At 39.4% G+C, this 20393-nt stretch overlaps 1 protein-coding gene across 1 annotated transcript in view; it reads left to right on the forward strand.

The window, feature by feature from the left end:
* Positions 1 to 20393, forward strand: part of CRTAP (cartilage associated protein) — a 37718-nt gene that overhangs the window by 8451 nt on the left and 8874 nt on the right. Inside the window, exons 4-6 of the mRNA XM_067560885.1 lie at positions 1100 to 1228; positions 4856 to 5001; positions 7716 to 7799. Of these exons, the coding sequence (XP_067416986.1) occupies positions 1100 to 1228; positions 4856 to 5001; positions 7716 to 7799 (359 nt within the window). The remainder of the gene's footprint in view (positions 1 to 1099; positions 1229 to 4855; positions 5002 to 7715; positions 7800 to 20393) is intronic.

Genomic DNA, 20393 nt, shown 5'->3' on the forward strand with positions numbered 1-20393 from the left:
ATCCTTTGCTGATTGCCTCATGTTGTTTAGATAAGACATAAAACCAGAGTGCTAACTGCTGCATTCAGAGATTCCATATCTCTTGTGAAAGTAGGAATGATAACCTCTGATGTCCTAGACAGTTTCCAATCTGGGTAGTCACATTCTGCTTTCCCATGTTCACCCTGCATTTTCAAGGGATATAGTAGTCTTCACTGCTGGGAGGAAGGAGGGCTTAGTGGTTAGAGGAAAGGAACTGGGGAGCCAAGAGTTCATGATCTTTTCCTGTCTGTGTCATTGATTCAATGCATTACTTTGGAGAAGTACTTAGCTTGTCATTCCCATTTTGCTGACAACGGGAACTGAAACGCTAATATCTACTTTACCTGAGTGTTAGAGTTATTAATGTTAAGACTTTGAGATCCTTTGAAAGGCTCTGTAAGAAGTAGATCTCAGAATTATTTATTACGTCTGGTCCTAACCTGTTTTGGGCTGTTGAGTGCTTTGTAAATGAGTTTATGAATTTGAGTTTAGAATCTTTTAGAATGAAAGACGTTCTGTGAATGTTATATCATATTTGCATCTATTTTCTTGAGACCAAACACTGGAGAGAGGCAAAAAGCTACAATCTAATTTGTAAGGTTGTTTTGGAATACCTTTTACCTTTCTCCTTGGCAAAACAATATCCAGTAGTGTCAGCTTTTATTTTGTGACAAAACAATTAAATAAAATTGCAAAGGTAACAACTACTTAAAAAAAATCACTAATAAGGTCACAATAGAAATACAACACTGCTTCGTTTCAATCATGTAAGATAGAAGTATATCACTGTATATAAAATGCATTACCACAGACTGCCTGTAGGTGTCAGTAAAACATAACATAGCTGATTACTGTGGCTGCAGCTTTTTTTAGGAATGTCTGAAGTCACTAGGCCTGATTTCCAGAAGTGCTGAGTATGGGCACCTCCCATTGACTTCAGCTGGAATTGTGAGGGCTCTGAACATCATAACCTTGGCATGTCCAGGCCCAGGTGTGCAGTATGGAGCCATAGTGTACAGGAGAGCTGGCTGAAGGAGTGCTTTTGAAACAGCTGTGTTCTATCTCTGTTTTCCTTTAGATCACTACATTGAAGTCCTTGAATGCAAACTGCAGTGTGAAAGTAACCTGACGCCAGTCATAGGAGGCTTTGTTGTGGAGAAGTTTGTGGCAACCATGTACCATTACTTACAGTTTGCCTATTATAAATGTAAGTAGTGTTTTGGTTTTTTAAAATAAGCTTGGGATGATGCTGGCAAGCCTCTTTCAGGGCCTTTACCTCTAGTGACAGTGGTTTAGAATTTTTATTTGTAGCATCTTGAAATCGCAGTTCATCTATTCTGGATCACCCAAAGCGTATGTAAGTGCCCTTGACATCCATGGGAGACAAACGAGTGTGAGGAGAGGTGAATAGCCCCTGTATGAAAGCGATTTGGGTCAAAAGCTTTTTCTAGTCTGGTCCTGCCAAGTGCTGAGCTGCCCTCAACTTCCTCTGAAGTGATGGAAGTTGTAGGAGGTGTGTGGCTGTTAGTGGTCTCTAATCAGGTTTCTATTAGAAAAACGAAGACTTGCCTCTTAGACAATTACAGAATAAGCCTGATTTGATTCGTCACATTCTGCTACATTCCTTTGACTCCTGTTGGTACAATCTACTGGTCCTTCTCAGCGCTTGTCTACACTTGGGACTTCTGCACCCATCTATCTTAGGTACTTATATGGCTTCCATTACTGTAGTGTGTAAGCACCTCACAATCATTACTGTATTTATTCTCAACCCCCTGTGAGGTGGGGAAGTAGTGTTATCCCTATTTTACAGTTGGGGAACTGAGGCACAGAGACACCAAGTAACTTCCCCAAGATAGTATAGGCAGTGTGTGTGTGGGGTGGGGGGTGGGGAAGGGAAGCAGGAGTGTCAAGCTAGTGCCCCAACCACTTAACTGTCCTTTCTTTCTTCTCCCCCATACTGTAGACATGTTGCTGTGATGTACAGTGGTTTGGATTGGTGCAATTTGGGTTAAATGCATCAGTGCGAGCCACTTTTTACTTTTAAACTGCATGTACACTAGGCAGTGGTACAACTAGACCAGTGTAATTACCCGGGTGCAAAAATTCCAATGCAGAAAGGGCTTCAGTCCCACACTGTGGCTTACACTACCTTTTTAAATAGAGGGATGTGCTGTTCTACTAAGACAAGAGAGCTTTTTTGTTGTATAAAGGCTTCCAACAATTTCAGCTAGGAAGAAAAGAAATCATGACCAAGAGGCAGTGCATCAAATATAATGCAAACCATTGAAAATTAATTTTACAAGTTATATTTTTCCACCACATAGAACTGCAAACTATTTCAGACATTTTTTTTTTTTTCATAGTAGGACCTTATGCATCTGGTTAGAACTGGAGACGCATACATAAAGAGGGAACCTATTAATGCAAACTCCGTGCGTCTAGAATGGTAGTTCTTATAAAAGGGGTTTGGGCAAATGAGATATTCATAGTGTGTGCTTGGTATGGGAACTGCTGATATAGCACTGATTGTGTCTGGAATTTTTTTTGCACACTTTTTAGGATGGATATTTTTTTCATCTGTGTTTAGATGACTCTGAATACCCCTCAGTTCTTAAACTGCATTTGTACTCTCAACAGTCACTTTGTAAACGTTTCCCCATCTTTCTCAGCAGATCTGCTCCTTGCATGTGTTCAGAATCACCTCTGCTGACTGTAGAGACTAGAAGAGTTTTCCTGGGTTTTTTTTTGTTTTGTTTGTTTTTGTTTGGTGGGTTTTTTTTTTGTTTTTTTTTTACTTCTGCCATCCCTGCAGAGATGACAAAGCTGAGTGAGAGCTAGGTTCTGTTCCTTGTTCAACAAAGAATGGCTTACTAATTTCCAGTCAGTTACACCTTTGCAGCCTTCTGAAGGCAGGTGTAACAAAAGCTGAGCGTTTGTTGCTGTGGATATACGACAAGGCATAGAAGGGCTGACTCGCTGCTGGTGTGCTACCTCATGGCTGGGCATAGCAGAGCAAGCTCATAGTCTCGTGCTCCTTGCCAACAGCCAGTCCAGCACTATGGTAGTCTGCCTCTTCTTGTGACTCAGCTCCCTGACAAAACATGCTTTAGTCCCACCATTTCCAGGGTAACAAAGTCTAATGGAAAAAGTCCAGCCTCCTTTATGAAAGGGCTTTGGCCCCAACTCTGGGCTTCTGTGGTCTTCATACCCCTTCTCTTAGGGTGCTCAGGGGCCTCCCACCACTCTCCCCAGAAATTTGGTAGAGGAACCAAGGCCTTTCCACTACACTGAGTTTCGTTCCAGGGACCCTGTAACCAGCGCCAAGGTCTGCTCCATCACATTCCTCGTTGCTGCCTCATTGGACTTCTTCTTATCCTAGCCTGTCAGCAGGCTTCTCCAGATTTACCCTTCTATCAAGACCAGGGCTTGCAGGACTCTTTCCCCCAGCCCCAGAATACCACAACAAAATGCCCAAGTACCAATTTAAACCGATTTCTGCCCTCTTCAGGTGTGACTTTTCATCCCTCTCCGCTCTGTAGTGTGACACTTTCCAGGGCGCTCTCCGTGGAAGTCCAGATTCTGCCTTATTTCAGGGCTCCCCACCAGAGCTTGCTGCAGCCCAGTGGCTGCTCTGTATCTTTCCTGGCTTCTTGCTAGACTTTGCCACTCAGGAGAGGATCCCCTGGGCCGACTCTTTCCTTGGCTTTCACCTTTGACCTTGCTGATCTCTCCATTTTCTAACACTAAGAAAAGGACTACAGTCTCCTTCTAATCTGTGCTTCCTCTCTTTATAGTCACCACCACCAGCTCCTTCCCAAGCGGAACTTCATCTTTAATTAAGCTTGGCCCATCTTTCAGGTGCGCCCAAGTAGTATAGCTGGCCTCTGAGGCCCACATTTACCTGTTCCTTATCTGTGGGGTAAACACCCCGTCCCAAAAGGAAAGAGCCCACCTTGACTTTCACAGGCCAGATTAAGGTTGAAGGGCTGGCAGTTAGAAAGAACATATTTGTATTTGGAAACAAGACACATTTGATAGGAAGATCACTGAGAATTTTACGGTCTCTTTTTAGGAATAGACCTGCATTTTAAGAGACAAATTCTGCACTTGGATGCATGCCTAGCTCCTGCTGACTCCCATCAGAGAGTAGAATTCAGCCTTGAACTGGGGTCTTTTGTGCTCTTGTGTGTGCCATTTAATTATCCCTCTCCCTGTTTGTTCTTCCCTCACCCTTTTATCTCAGCTTTACCATAAAGAATGCAACAGAATGGGGGAGGACAGCCAAACTGTGGGCCAATACTGCCTTTGTTGTTGGAATGCAAGGAAGGGTTTTTTTTGCTGGGTTTTTTATATTTATACAAAAAAAAAACATGCCATGATTGATTGATTTGATTTGATTTACTTATTTATCTATTTTTTTGTTGATGGTAGACTTTTTATATAAGATGATCGCTTGCATTTTTATGATGAGAGAATTGCAAATCGTTTAAACAGTCTCCACAGCTAAGAAGTGAGCTCTTTTTTTAGCATGCCTTGCATAATATCTCCTAAAATATCTGAGTGGTACACATCATTCATTCTGTTACCTGGGCAAAGCTGTAGCCAGGTAATGTTCTGTGAAAGCTTTTCAGGCCAGGATGGGGGTTTTTGTTTTGTTTTTTAAGTACATCCTTTCTAGGGGTCATTTATTTTATATTATTGGGAGGGAAGAATTTAGGAGGAATACTTCCTCTCTTGCCACTTGAATTTCCTGAGTTTGGATAATAAAGGGAATTGTGGGCAGTTGCTCATTTACCTTCTCTGCAGGCTTATGTTTGTTTTATTGATACAGTGAATGACATGAAGAATGCAGCCCCTTGTGTTGCTAGCTACATGCTCTTCGACCAGAAAGATGAAGTGATGAAGCAGAACATGGTCTATTATCAATACCATAAAGACAAATGGGGACTCTCAGAGGATGATTTCCAGCCCAGACCAGTAAGTTGAATTGGTAAATTGCTTGTAAGATGTCTCCTGATAGTACTTCTGAATCCAACAGAGTGGAAGTCATGGCAGAGGAGGATTGTTTAGAGGTTTTTGTGTTGAACGCAATTAACTTATTAGAACCATACAGAGCGCTATGATAAATATCTATATATTGTGATGTCCTACATGTGTAGGGAAGGGATTTTACAATTCTTCTCTCCGTGCTGGAGCATGTTGAGGTACATGTTAATTCACTGAGAACTTAAATAAATGTGCTCGTTTACCACCTTATCTGCCTGCATGGGCTACCTAGCCAGTCACTGAAGTCTGGAAGTCACCAGATCTAAGCAGCACCACAATAGAATTGGGACTCATGTTGGTCACTTACTGCTTGTCAGCAGATCACTCCCAGGTGATGAAGGCTGCCTGTTTTTCTTTTTAAGTTCTGTAAGTACTGTAATGTAGCTATGTTTAATAGTCGTATTTAAACCCATTTTCCACAAAACCCTTTCAGAACACATTTGTCTGGCTGCCACGGACAGGGACAAATCATGTTAAAAAAGATTTTGAGAAAGCAGTTTTATAGCCAGGATGGCTGGGGTGTGCCTACGCTGTATTACACCTAGCCACCTAAGCTAGAACACTTACTGGAAAACATTTTGACATGGTTTTCATCCATGTAGGCTGGCCAAGCCATGTTATAAATCAGTTTAGTAAGGAACCAAGATAAAATGGGGCTGTACTTTGAAAAGTGACTCTCTAAAAATGCCATCATGGGGCTCCATGTTGTTAGTTTTTGCTTGACTTCCAGATCCAATGTGGCAGTTTACAAATAAAAAACATTTTTTACTTGTAAACTGCCTGCCCTGCAAACTCAGCCTGGAACCCAAGAATGAAGCTGGGGTCTTTCTCTTGCCTTCTTGCCAGTAGTAAGGTCTGCAGGCAAAATATTTTAGTGGCACATGTACAACCCCATCAGATTCTGTGGGTTTGCACATGTGTAACTGATTGGAATTCAGTTAACATTTCTGTTGATGGTGTATAATTCAGAATAGAATCTGGCTCACTCTCGCTTAAGGACTGTTTTCACTGCACTGTTAATTTGAATTACTTCTCCTGTGTTAGTCTTGCTGGAATGAGTGCAGCCACACCATGAAACAACACTCAAGGTGCTGCATCCACACTGGCACTGCATTCATTCTTGTGTGGCACTGAGACATATAGGTGCATGTCCTATAATTCCTACGGCTGCAATAAGCTGAGCCGCCTCATGAATTGTAGGAGAATTTGTCTGTCCTTTCTGGGCCCCTGGGGGAGAATTGTGGGAAGACATTGGAGGACTAGCGGCATTGAAATGATGCTATCCTGTATCCACACTATAGAGTGATCACAACTGACAACTTTTGTTCACTTGAACTTTTAGCCTATACCCCCTCTTGGGCCAGTAAATTCAAGTTAAAAGCACAACCATATTTGAGTGTAAGGGTTTTGTGTGTGGATGAGACTTGAGCAGGGGCAACACCTGAGTTATTCCTCTACTTAACTTTGTTGTGAAGACAAGCCCTGAACTGTGCTGGCTTTGCCAGGCTAACAGGAGCAAAATACAGTAAAACCTCATTGTCACTACAGTCAGCAGATTTGAGTCTGAGCTCACACATGGAGCAGATCTGGTGAGTGAGAAGGTGTCATTTTTATGAAGTCGCTTTTCAAAGTTACGCTTCAGTCTTGGTCTTCAACATATCTGCAAGGTCCATAGGGAGTGACTTATGTAATGGCCATATTTCTGAGAAATCAGCCATCTGAAAATGCATTTGGGATGTGGGATGCACAGAAAGAAGCAGAAGACCCTCACGACTTAGACACTAGGATTCATTGATTACTTTCCAGGAGCATAAAGGCTGCAGCACCTGTGAGTTTATGTAATATTTTAAATGCACACAACTATGTTTTGCTTATACTTTGATCCTCCAAAGATGATTAGAAATTGCTCATTGTTAGTTACCCTGGAGAAAATCCCACAGGTGACCTGCTTTGCATTCCCCTAGCAGTCACAGGGATAGGTTGGCCAGGGACTGCATTTTGATCTCACGCTATGCTTTGGACACCCCTGTGAAAGAGGAGTCCTTTCTCCTGTTACCCTCCTTGAAAGACTTATATAGGACAAACATTGTAGATGGTAATACTAACAAATAGAGCAGCTGTTCACTATAAGATAGACTGTGATGTTCAGCCACAAATCTGAGTAGAGGGCAGTGCATTATAACTCAGCATACGTCTCTCTCCATGGCTGGCCAACTCCATAGTGGTGTGGAAAAGACATGAGCTCCATCAGGCATGCTAAGCACTCACTTTGTGCCTCTTCATGAACACGCACACTAAGACCACTGGGTACAGTCTGACCCTATAGCTGTTTACTTTAGGATCTCATTCACTTAGTCTCACACTAGCTAATTTTTAAGACATCAAGAAGATTCAAAGGAATGACACAATTTGAAGGATTTGCAGAAAATGTTAGATATTCTGTTTGGCATATTTGTTCATTTTTTACTTCCATCTTCCTTTTGCAAAAGTGGACCAATCTTGAAACCCAGAATCATGCTGAGTTTGGAACTGGTTTTGCTAGAATAGTCACAGGTGATGTCTGATGACTTGGGAGAAATTCAGAAATACATTCACAATGTCTTATCCTAAAAAATAATCTGGAAATTTTGTTGTTGTTCTGGTAGGAAGCAGTTCGATATTACAACATAACCACGCTTCAGGTGGAAATGTATGAATTTGCAAAGCAGCATGTAATGGATGATGATGAGGTGAGTTTTTGAGAGCAGAGGGTATAATATATACCACTGACACTAAAATAAATGTGATATGTTTATAACACATCATATATGTAGGCTTATGGCATGTATAAGATATGGCAAAATGCTCTTTTGTAAAAGAAAATAGTTAACCAGGTTATTATAGTGTTCCTTTTATAAGTGAAAATAGAAAAAGATCCAGAAAATCTAGTGTGTATATGTGCCTTTTAAAATAATATGGGACTGTAGCACAGTTGACACAATTTGTAGATGTTATATATGCTCCGTAAGGCTAAGATTTAGTCATGGGTATTTTTAGTAAAAGTCATGGACAGGTCACGAGCAATAAGCAAAAATTCATGGCCCGTGACCAGTCCATGACTAACTAAAAATACCCATGACTAAATCTTAGCTGCTTCCAGGGCGCCACTGCTCTAGAGAATCCTGGGACCAACGGCAGACCCCTGCTTCGGCGACAGAGGCTGACTATCTCTGGCTTCCTGCTGCCCTGAGGCCCCTGGGCACCGCTCTCCAATGGCCCCTGGGGCTGCTGCTCCGGCCACTGCTCAGGCCTCCCTCGGAACCCCTGTTGCCCCAGCAGTCCCCAGGACCGCTGCTCGAGCAGTTTCCAGGGACAATCTCACCGGCCACTAGTGGAGCAGCAGGTGTGGCCGGCCACAGGGCCACCCAAGTGGGCATCCCTGAGGTCAGCCGCACTGGCTGCTGCATCTGTAGAAAGTCACAGAGGTCTCGGAAAGTCACAGAATCCATGACTTCCGCAACCTCCGTGGCAGACTTACAGCCTTAATGCTCAGCAAACAAAAATGATTTTATAAGATTTTCTGCTCTGCAAGACAGGAACACCAGGGGGCACAAAAGTGGTGCATATATTTCTGGGGGGGGGCGCAGGGAAGACTAGGAAAATTTCAAGTTTAATCTACTTTAAACTAGATTTAAGAATTATTATTCTAATGTGTCTAGAAGTAACCGCTTTTTAAAATGTAACTCTTCTTCAACAGATAGTTCTGTTATCTTTGCTAATTCTTATTACACCATTAAATTTTGGACATCCAGTCTTACTTTTTAATTGCCTAAAATTCATGAACAAATGACACATAATTGACCAGTATGAGGTATGAAATTATTTATATATTTTCTTCAGTGCAGGAAAAATAGCTAAATTGTTGAAGGGCCAAGTTTTTTCTTCCCCCACAGCTGGAATTAAAATGTAAATCAGGTGTTTAAAGAAAATATCCTTCAGACAGAAAGGGTTTGTTTTTAATTTTCTGTTTAAAGTTAGGGAACAGCCCCCAGCTGGCATCAAAATAAATGCAGTGTATAAAACATATTAGGGCAATGTCGCCTACATGAAAACCTAGGGTGTAACTAGGATAAATATTCCTTGTAATGACCGCTGTTGGGATGTGCCCTAGTTATAACTGAAAATGGAGGGAAGGTATACTTTTTTATAAAATGAAATTATCTTACGATTTTGACTCTGTGAGACACAAAGGTAAGGATAAATATTTTACATGTCAGAAGCAACACCCTCTATTTGAGTGACCTAAAAACCTGTACTAGAAGTAAAGCTCCATTTCAAGATTAGACTCGAGAAAGGTTAAAAAGACTCTCAGAAGCTGCATCTATTGTGATCTGGCTCTGTGATGTGTTGTTGGTAAGGTTTTCTATAGGGGTTAAGCTTAGATAGGGATTAGAGATCTTGCTTGGTTAATAAAGGGAAAGTACCTTTTTAAAATAATGTATCTGTAGAGTGTTTTTGTTTTCTCAGAGATTGCAAATATTTGCACACTTTTTATGTTCCCCAATTGATTTATAAAATACTGTACTTAGCCCATAAAGTTTAATGTCAGACTTAAGAATAAATTTGTTTTGTAATTTTCCCCGCACTTCGCATCTACTGTTATAACTGAAAGGAACAGCAATGAAGGAGGTGGGGAAGCATTCCACCCTGAAGGCCTTTAACACGAGTCTTTAGAACAGAGATTATGGAGACAACCTTTAGCCCTGGGCACTGTACACAGAATAAATGGGAGGGTTGACTGTAATTCATTCAGTAATATAATAAATTCATTAAAGTTTCCCCTTAAACTTGGTGCTTTAAAAGAGCCAGTTTCACAAAGCTGTAAACAAATGTGAGACAAATCAGCTGGGAGGAAGAATATGAGCAGAAAAATGTGAGAAGAAGGCTGTATTAGAAAACCAACCTGGTTTAGAGGAGATGTGAAGACAGCTATTTAAAAAAAATTAACAAATGGAAGAAAGGGGAAGTTGATAGTAATGAATACAAATCAAGCTAAGAATTGTAGAAAATTGATAATGGAAGCAAAAGAACAAAAAGAAAAATCTATGGCTAGCAGAACTAAAGACAATAAATAAGAATTTTTTTAAGTATATTAGGAACAAAAAGAATCCCCATAAAGATATTGGCCATTACTAGATGGAAATGGTATGTATAATTATCAATAATAATGCAGAAAAGGCAGAAGTGTTCAATGTTTGTTTTTGTTTGTTTAAATATTTATTTCTGTTTATTTGGGGAAAAAAATAGATGATGCATTCATATGATTGATGATGACGGTAACCCTCTTTCCATTTAGAAAGATGTTGAAGAGCAACTAATAAACTTAGACATTTTAAAATCAGCAGCTCCATATAACTTGTGTCCAAGAGTTTTAAAAGAGCTGGCTGAGGAATTCACTAACCCATTAATGTTGATTTTCAGTAAGTCTTGGACACTGGGGAAGTTCCAGAAGACTGGAAGAAAGCTAATGTTGTGTTAGTATTTAAAAAGAGTAGACCCTGGTAGTAGTAGGTGTGTCAGTCTGACATTGATCCTGGGCAGAATAATGGAGCAGCTGATATGGGAATTGACTAATTTTAAGAATTAAAAGAGGGTTACACAAGTAATGCTCATCAATATAGGTTTAGGGAAGTTGCATCCTGTCAAACAAATTTGAATTTTTGTTTTAAGATTACAAGTTTGGTTGATAAAGGCAAGTGTTGATTTAATGTACTTAGACTTCTGTAAGGCATTTGACTTTGTATCACACAACATTTTAATTTGATTTAAAATATTAGAACAATATAAAATTAACATGGCACACATTAAATGGATTTAAAACTGGCTCAATGTTAGTTTTCAAAATGTAATTGTAAACAGGAAATCCTCATCGAGCAGGTGTGTTTCTAATGGAGTCCAATAGGGATCAGTTCTTGGCCCTGCATTATTTAATATTTTAATCAATGTCCTAGAAGAAAACATAAAATCATCCCTGATAAAGTTTTCAGGTGACCTAAAAATTGGGGGGAGTGGTAAATAATGTAGAGGACAGGTCACAGATTCAAAAGGATCTTGATCTTTTGAGAAGCCAGGCACAAACAAACTGTGTTTTGATATCACTGGATGTAAATGTATATATTTGGGAATAAAGAATGTAGGTCAGACTTACAGGAGGAGGACTCTGAAAAAGATTTGGGGTTATGGTGGATAATTAGCTGAACTTGAGCTGCCATGTGACATCAAAGGGGCTAAAGCGACCCTGGGATGCATAAACAGGGGAATCTGGGGTAGAAAGGTTATTTTACCTCTGTATTTGGCACTGGTGCGACCACTGCTGAAATACTGTGTCAAGTTTTGGTGCCCACAGTTCGAGAGATGTTGATAAATTAGAGAGGTTTTTAGAGACGAGCCAGGAGAATGACTGAAGGATTATAAAACATGCCTTTATAGTGATATAGATTGAGGTCCTTTATCTTAACAAAGAGAAAGTTAAGGGCTGGCTTGATCAGATTCTACGTACCAACATGGGGAACAAATATTTGATAATGAGCTCTTTAATCTAGGAGAGAAAGATATAACATGATCCACTGGCTGGAAGTTGAATCTAGACAAATTCAGACTAGAAATATCGGGTACATTTTTAATAGTGAAGGTAGTTCACCATTGGAACAATTTACCAAAGGTCATGGTGAATTCACCATCACTGGCTATTTTTAAATCAAGATTGGATGTTTTTACTAAAATATATGCTCTAGGTATTTATTTTGGAAGTTTTGTGGCCTGTGTTAGACAGGAGGTCAGAGACTAGAAGAACACAATGGTGCCTTCTGGTCCTGGCATCTATTAATCTATAAACAGTGAGTGACCTTATTCTAGTTGCATTTGGGTTCTGCAGGAGGTGGTCAGGCCAATCTTTGTTGGCAAGTGTAGTGGAATCTTAGTTTGAACTCAGAGAGGGCATTACATTTTGGTTAAAAACCAGAACTATCAAAGGCTAGGTGATCGCTGAAGATCACTTCAAAGATACTTTCCTCTCTGCCACCAAATAAATCCCTCATTGTAATATAAGGGACATCATTCTCCTCCTTCCATGGAAAAAGCTTCATTTCCCTGCCAACTCTTATAGATCCTGAGAAACCTGTAGGGGGCCGCGGCCATCCACATGGAGTCCATGTGCTTCTGCATTGGCTCTGGTCTTTACTGGTTAACTCATTATGACCCTGGATACCAAGAGCTCTCCCTGGCCACAGCTGCCTCTAACGTTCCCAAAAAGGAACGTACGGAAAAGAAAAAACAGCTGTATTGGCATTTCTGCTCATTGGGGAAGGATTATGTTTTCTTCCAACCACACCGGTCACCACTTCCCCTGCACAGATTCTGGACACAGAGGCTGCCCTTGCAGGGTCTAGAGGAAGAGAGATGGTGTGGGACAGGTGACCGAGCCCATCATCCATGCCAGGAGGGGTTGATTTGCATGTGGGGAATCCCCTCTGTGCACAGATCTCTGGGAGGATCCAGGCCCAAGCATTTGTATGCGAACAATTTGTTTTAAATAAAACATCTGGTCAGGACACATGGAAGACCTGTGGTGCTCTTTGTCTTGCCCACCTGGTTAAGGATGGCTGGAATGGGAGCGAGGAAGCCCTAAAAGAGGGAACTTAGGAACAAGCAGGCTGGGAAGGTTCAAAAATTTCACCCAGAATTGACAGGACAGCTTATTCTATAAGGACATTGTAAAGTAGAAGACAACACTAAACAGGGATGTGTTACAGTAAAATTTGTTATATTAAAAATTGGCCTGAGGAGGTTGGGGGGAGAACCTTCCTTTGGGTCTCGTCCATCTATTTCAACTGCAAGCTTCTCGAGACCTGTACCATGTCTTCTGTGAATTGTATTGGACCAAGCTTGCTGTCATTATCATGAGCTGTAAGCCACCAACCCCATCGGTCCTTAAGTGAATGATTGCCAACCGAAAGGATTAACATGGTGTAGGTCTCTTCCAAGATGGAGGGTGCTCATGCTCTCCAATCGTTCCGCTCTTTATTTAGATTCTACAGTGCTCTCCTGTCCAAAACAAAGCATATTTTTTTTAAATCCTAGTAGTCAAGCACATGCAACATGTTTCTTTCAAAAAATGTAGTGGTTAGAGTTAGTTAGTTAGAGGCCTGAAGGTGCACTAATGATTTTTGCATATGTCACCACAAGAAATACTGCCTCATTCGTGTTACTTTATTAATGCTTTTCCACAAGAAAATGAAAACCTCTGTTTCAAATATTATATATACGGGGGTGACAGAAAATATTAACACCAACTTGCTACAAAGTACTTTATTTCTTTAATAAAAAAAAAATACTTATTCGATAGCCTTACTGAGTTTTCCACATTAAAGATACAAGTACATTACTTAGTGTTGTCATTCTTGAAGAGAGATTCCTAAAAAGCAGTGTTGGCCCATGAATTACTGTATATTTTGATTTGTGTTCAAACATGTAATGAATATCCTGTGTAGGAAGGATCCTTACAGAACAAAGTAAACCTTACTTGCTATTTCTAGTTGTTCAAAAGTTTGCCCAAACACACTTTTAGAAATGTATTGTCTAAATGCCACCTGCTTAAATGCTTTGACTATGACCTAGTCACTGTTATGGTGTGCAGTTGGTCATGGAAGTCGCATGGTTTTGTTTCTACTCCCTGTTTGGATGCCTAAATTTTTTTAAAAAGAGGAATAGCAATTGTTTGTGTGCAAAAACACATGAAGAGTAGTCTTTCTCTAGATATTTGTACAAACAAAAACTTGTGAATGTTTGTAAATAGTGAATATAATAAGCATTGAACTGAACAGGCTTGGAATGTGAATCAATGTCTGCAAGCAATGTTCTTGCAGTATTCAACCAGAGATATGATGCACCGTGTTCGCCCCTCCCTCTGCCTAATGTGGGGAGAATGTTACAAAGACTGTCTTCACTGCAAAAAGAATTGTGTGTGTTTACATCGAGAGCTATCCCAATATAAAATCCTAGTGGAGACAAGACACAGGTACAGTAGTTTCTACTGTGATGCAGCTAATTGATGTTAACCCTATACCTCCTGCCCCAGGGTGACCTTGTCTCCACTAGGATTTTGCATCAAGATAGCCTATGTCAGGAAAGCTATGTTACTATGTGGCTTGTTCCTTTAAGAAACTTGCTGGTGTTTTGGGTTTTTTTTTCCCTGTTGTGTTTATCAGTGGAAGCTAATGCTGATCAAAGCAGCATTAACTTTTTGTCTGTGCCCTGTAAGCCATATCTAAAGGAGGGTCACTGAACACAAGCATGGCAAGAGGTCAAAGGCAGGATATCCAGCAACTGTCCTTGTGGCCAGTGGGGAAGGGAGGCGAGAGGATTAGCAAAGAGGAGTTTCCACCTGAAGACCTTTTAGGCCTTTGTTGTACATCATGAACATAAGAACGGCCGTACTGGGTCAGACCAGTGGTTCATCTAGCCCAGTATCTTTGTCTTCGGATAGTGACCAATGCCAGGTGCTTCAGAGGGAATGAACAGAATAGATAATCAACCAGTGATCCATCCCCCGTTGCTCATTTCCCAGCTTCTAGTAACAGAAGCTAGGGACATTTCAGAGCATAGTTTTACATCCTTACCCATCCTGGCTAATAGCCATTGATGGACCTATCTTTCAGATGGTTCTTTTTTTTTTTTTTTTTATCTTCTTATAGTCTTCGCCTTCACAACATCTTCTGGCAAAGTTCCACAGGTTGACTGCGTTATATGAAGAAATAGTTCTTTTTGTTCATTTTAAACCTGCTGCCTATTAATTTCATTTGGTGACCCCTAGTTCTCGTGTTATGAGAAGGAGTAAATAACACTTCCTTGTATGTTTTCTCACACCAGTCATGATTTTATAGCCTCTATCATATTCCCTCCTGAGTTGTCTCTCTTTCAAGCTGAAAAGTCCCATTCTTATTAATCTCTCTTCATATGAAAACTGTTCCATTCCCTAATCATTTTTGTTTTGCTTTTCTGTACCCTTTTCCATTCCAATATACCTTTTTTGAGATGAGATAACCAGATCTGCACACAGTATTCAAGATATGGGGGTACCATGGATTTATAAAGAGGCAATATGATATTTTCTCTCTTATTATCTATCCCTTTCCTAATGATTCCCAAAATTCTGTTAGTTTTTTGACTGCTGCCGCACATTGAGTGGATGTTTTTAGAGAACTATCCACAATGACTCCAAGGTCTCTTTCTTGAGTGGTAACGGCTAATTTAGATCCCATCATTTTTATATGTATAGTTGGGAAGCAGCAAAAAATGGCACAAGCCCAAGTTTTAAAAGCTCTTTGAAAGGTCATTTTTAACTTCTGTTTTTCCCCATTTGTATAATGGGGATAATAAACTTAACTATCTTGCAGGAATGTTCGAGGCTTGATTAGTTAATGTTTTGAAAGCACTGTAAACATGTTAAGTGCAAAGTGTTCTTACTGGATTGCTGGGAGAGGTTATTGGTGTCACTACAGCATTATGCAAACTCCCATAGTATTTTGTAAATTACAACTCTAGATTTGGAATTTGTGGTAGAGAGCATGCAATATCAAAGTATTATGGAAAATAACGTACATGTAAGAAATCATTCAGCTATTTCAATATTTAAAATTACTCAAACTCTCGCATGACATCAGGTTAATATAGTGGGCTAAATACCTGCAAAACTAATTTTAATCAATTAAATCCTTTGGCACAAAATGGTATTTAAGGTCTTTTCTACTTGTTTTCTTACCTTAGAAATATTAAGTATGTTAAATCTGGTCTTTGCTGTTCTTGATGGAGAACTTCTAGGAGGTCTTAGAGATGGTTGTTGTGATTTCAGACATATCTGAAGGGCATAGGATATTTAATCTTTAACTCAGACATCCTTTCTCCAAAATGTTACCAATTTTAAATTAAATTGGTGTTTGTGAAAATAAACAAACAAAACACCAAAAGGTTTTCATCAGTCTGACTACATATCTCTTCCCTGTCAGTTGGTCAACTTTAACTAGATTGAATCTTCTGATGCTGCTGTTGCACTAGTCTTCCAGTCACGATGGCTTTTCAGTCTAGGCAGAACCTGGATTCCTAGTGCAAAAAATCTTTTTGTGGGGAGAAACATTTTGAGTCTTCTTCATACATCATAAAGAAACAAAAAAGGACATAATCAACTTATTTTTCTTCATGTCACCTTTAATTCTGCATTTTTTTGGATTTGATCACCTCAAGGGCCAGCTCCCATTTACTTCACTGGGAACAGGATTGGGCTTTAAAATACGTCCTCAGTGTTATAGTGTAGTTCTTAATCCATACTAACACATTATTTTAATATTCTGTAATACTGCTATGCAACCAAACATGCTTCATGACAGTGTGTATGAAATTCCTGTAAAAAATGCTGTCAGTGAATCTGTATGGAACGTATGGGTTATTACAGAAAAGTTGTTTTCCCCTAGAGTCTTTCCAGTCCGCAATAAGAAATGTCAGAGCAGATTATGTTTAGAGGCAGTGATATGAGAGGAGAACTAATATTTGCCCCACAGAAGCTGGTGCTCATTTTTAGCAGCCAAAGGAAAAGTATTTGCCTTGTGTATCTGTTGGGCCTGAAATGGGAGGAGGGATAGAAGCACTAATGGTCGCTACTACAATGTTTAAGTGCATTTTACTGGCCAAAGAAAAGTTAGTGCTGGACCATCAGCCTCAAATGGGCTGTGACAGCCATATTGACAGTTCTTTGTCTGTCCTGTTTATTTTAATACCCGGCTGTTTCTGCTAAAATGCTGAATTTTAGTGTGTGTGTGTGTGTGTGTGTGTGTGTGTGTGTGTGTGTGTGTGTGAGAGAGAGAGAGAGAGAGAGAGAGAGAGAGAGAGGGAGAGAGAGAGAGAGAGAGAGAGAGATTTAATACTATTGTATTGGGAATGGAGAGCAGTGGCACATGGACCCGGGATCAAACCTTGTGTGTTGCCCTATCCTGAGCAGATTGTATTCCGCTCTGACAGATACAGAAGGGGCCTGTCCTTTTTAAAAAAAACAAAAACATTAACACTTTGTCTATGCTTTGTAACTGCTTGTCATGTCAATAAATCTCATTGGATTGGATTAGATTGTGCAGACACACTAAGCAATGAGGCTGTTTAAAATCTAGCTACTCACATTTCCCATTTTGAGAATTTCATGGACAACTTGTCTTTCTGGTACTGTCAAGATATGTGGTGTGACCCCAATACTTCCTCAGTCTTTTATTCTACAAGTTAGCAGTTGATTAGGAATCCAGACACCCTGCTTGTTGATTTAAGTACCATATTTGTGTAACCCGCACAAATGCAGTGTGTGTTTGTCCTCACTACAAAGTGGCTAGACTATAAACAGAGGTTTATAAGATTGCTACTGTTTCAGCATCAGTGGGCTTAATCCTTTTAGCTGAATCAGTAGAGGCTCACAGACAACCTGACTAGGGATGTCATTACATTTATTGTCTTCTTCTTGTTGTTTATATTCTAATAGTAATGAGAGGGCATAGAGAGTAATGGGAATTGAGGGCAGAGGTATTAAATATTTTGCTGGATCCAAGCCTTTGGATTGCAGGCCAGTATGAAGCTATTAGAGAACTGTTGACAAGAGACTTTCCCTGGAATTAACACCTGTGAAATATTTGCTGACCTTAGTAATTTAAAATGACTTATTTCAGCTCTGCATTCCCAACGAAGGGATGATGCCCTGTCATGAGAGTGCTAATGGAGCTAAGGATAATGATCTATCTTTTCATACCTGTAACATGACACTTTGATTAACTTTTCTGACATCGTAGCCTTTTCATGTGGATGCCATGCACTGATCATAATAGGCACAACATATAAATGTTTTACATTGTGAGGGTGGTGCAGGCAAAGAGTTGATTTACAGCTTTTAGTCTTCTTCAAACCTAATCTAGATATGCTGTTTTCTCAAAAGAAATTAAGCCAATCTTTTACTGCACTGCAGCAGATTTTTCTGGGTATTTATATGTACATGTTGGGCCAAATCTTGTCCTCCATTCCATGCCTTTAACTCTGTTAGAACCTGTGGATTTGTATTAGCATAATGGGGGGATAATATGTAACTCTTCAGCTATTCTTTCCCCTGTACTCCATATAAACTTCCTGTTTGTTTGTTTTTATTTTTTTTCTTGGATATTCAGAGTTGTTAACAGAAACTTGAGACAATTTGGGATTTTAATCACATTTATTTCATACGAATTCCTTGTACATCACCTTTTTTCAAATTTAAGTAATACTCATTTTTACATAAGTTTGACAGACTTTCAAGTCCAAAGGAAAAGAACTATACTGTGTTTGGGCCATAAGTGACTCTGGAGTATGTACTGCATTATTGATGAGTGTGTGAGCAAAATTCTAGAAATGCAGTATGACATGTAGACAGTTAGGATTTATTTCTGAGGGGGTGGAGGAGGTTGAGTTATTTAAAAAAAACAGTAGTGAAGACCACTGTGTCTTCACTCCCAACTATGCTCATGTTAGAAATAATGTTGTCAGATTTTTATATCTCCTCCTCCCCCACTGTCCAAAATAATCAACCTTTTTTAAAGTTCCTTTCTTTGCAGGTATATTGAAGAGATAAAAATTTTCTCTTGTCATCCTGTCTTAGTGTTTTAATAAAATACATAATATTGAGGCATAAAAGAAGCAGTCTCAGTTAGATGAGGAACATCTAGAGCATGATTTTCAGAAGTGCTGAATGCCCATAATCGCAATCTAAGCCAATGGGAGCAGCAGGAAATCAGCCCCTCAAGATAGCATCTTAATTTGGGTGCCTATACTTGAAAATTTCGGCTTCAACTTCTCTGTGCCTCAGTTTCTGTATCTATAAAATGAGGATGATAATACTCATCCCACAGGGATGTTGGGGGCTTTATTCATTCCCATTTATAAAGCATCTTGAGATCCACAAATGGTAGGCTCTATAGAAGTGCAGATTGTTGTTGTTTTTAACAAAATAACTTTTTAACAGAGAATAACAAGTTTCTTGCTATGCAGAGATGTTTTTAATGCCCTTTTCCTTAAAGCCAAACTGCTTACCTCCTGAAGGACAAATAGAGAATATAAAAGAGCTGGCAATGTTTATGTTTCTTGTACCTTTATTGACTTGGATACTTATATATTTCAAGTGAGCGAAATGCAAAATAAACTTTCATCCTTCAGAAGCTGCTGAAACCACTTCACAGTTTGCTTAAGATACAACAAAGCTGTAAGAAGGTCCTGTGAATTTGGGAACAGGAGCAGCAGCTATTCCAGCCAGCTGTTATCCCATTTTTGTTTTTTGGATTTACTAATTCACACTTCTGAAGAACTTGATATTAATTTTTTTAATCCTAGCCACAGTGGGACTGTTGCATTAAAAATAAACAGACTCTCTGCTGCTTTGAATTCCTTTCACTGACCACAGAGGATATAATATCCTTTTCTCCTCTGTACGGAAGATTGCAGCAATAGCCAGGCTCAGAAACTGCAGAAATAATCTTGGGTGTGCTCTGTGCCTGATGAATAAATTCCCAGACAGAAACTTGGTTAAAATCAAGTTAAAGCTTTAAACTATTATTCTGTAGCACCATAATTTAGCATGGCACTTCACAGAGAGAATTAAAAACAATCCCTGCCCCAGGCAGTTTGCAGTGTACATCTGACAAACGAAAAAATCAACATAATGGATAGTGAATGGGAGTACAAAAAAAGGGAGAGGAAGATTCAAACAAATGTGTTAGAAACAGATCCTGTAAATTTTGATGATTTATAAACACTGAGAATGAGACACATCTGGTCAGAATTTTTCCAGTGGATTGTTTTTCTGTTGGAAAATGTGATTTATGAAAACAGACACGTTTCACAAGAATATGTACATTTCAACAAAATTTCATTTCGGGGGGAATCGAAACTAAATGTTTCAACCTGATCAAAACGAAATGGTTTGGATTTTTCATTTCAAAACAACTTTTTTTTCTTTATGTTTTTATAAATTTTTTTTTAATTTAAATTTTAAATAAGTCAAAATCAAATTGTTTCAATTGACCCAAAATTATATTTTATTTATTGGAAATTTCATTTTATGGGAAATTTCACCTTTTTCATTCTGATTCAGAATGTCCCTCCATCCCATATTTGGAATTTCCCACCTAACAGAGATTCCAAGTTTGGACCAGCTCTAGAATCTGACTTTTTTTTTTTTCCTAAAGTCTGTAAAATTAATTACCCACCTTTCCAAAAACTATTTTCAGATAATA

Source organism: Emydura macquarii, unplaced genomic scaffold, assembly GCF_026122565.2.
Source record: "Emydura macquarii macquarii isolate MOO-44397 ecotype Brisbane River unplaced genomic scaffold, CSIRO-AGI_Emac_v2 contig_2321, whole genome shotgun sequence".
Lineage (NCBI taxonomy): Eukaryota > Metazoa > Chordata > Testudines > Chelidae > Emydura > Emydura macquarii.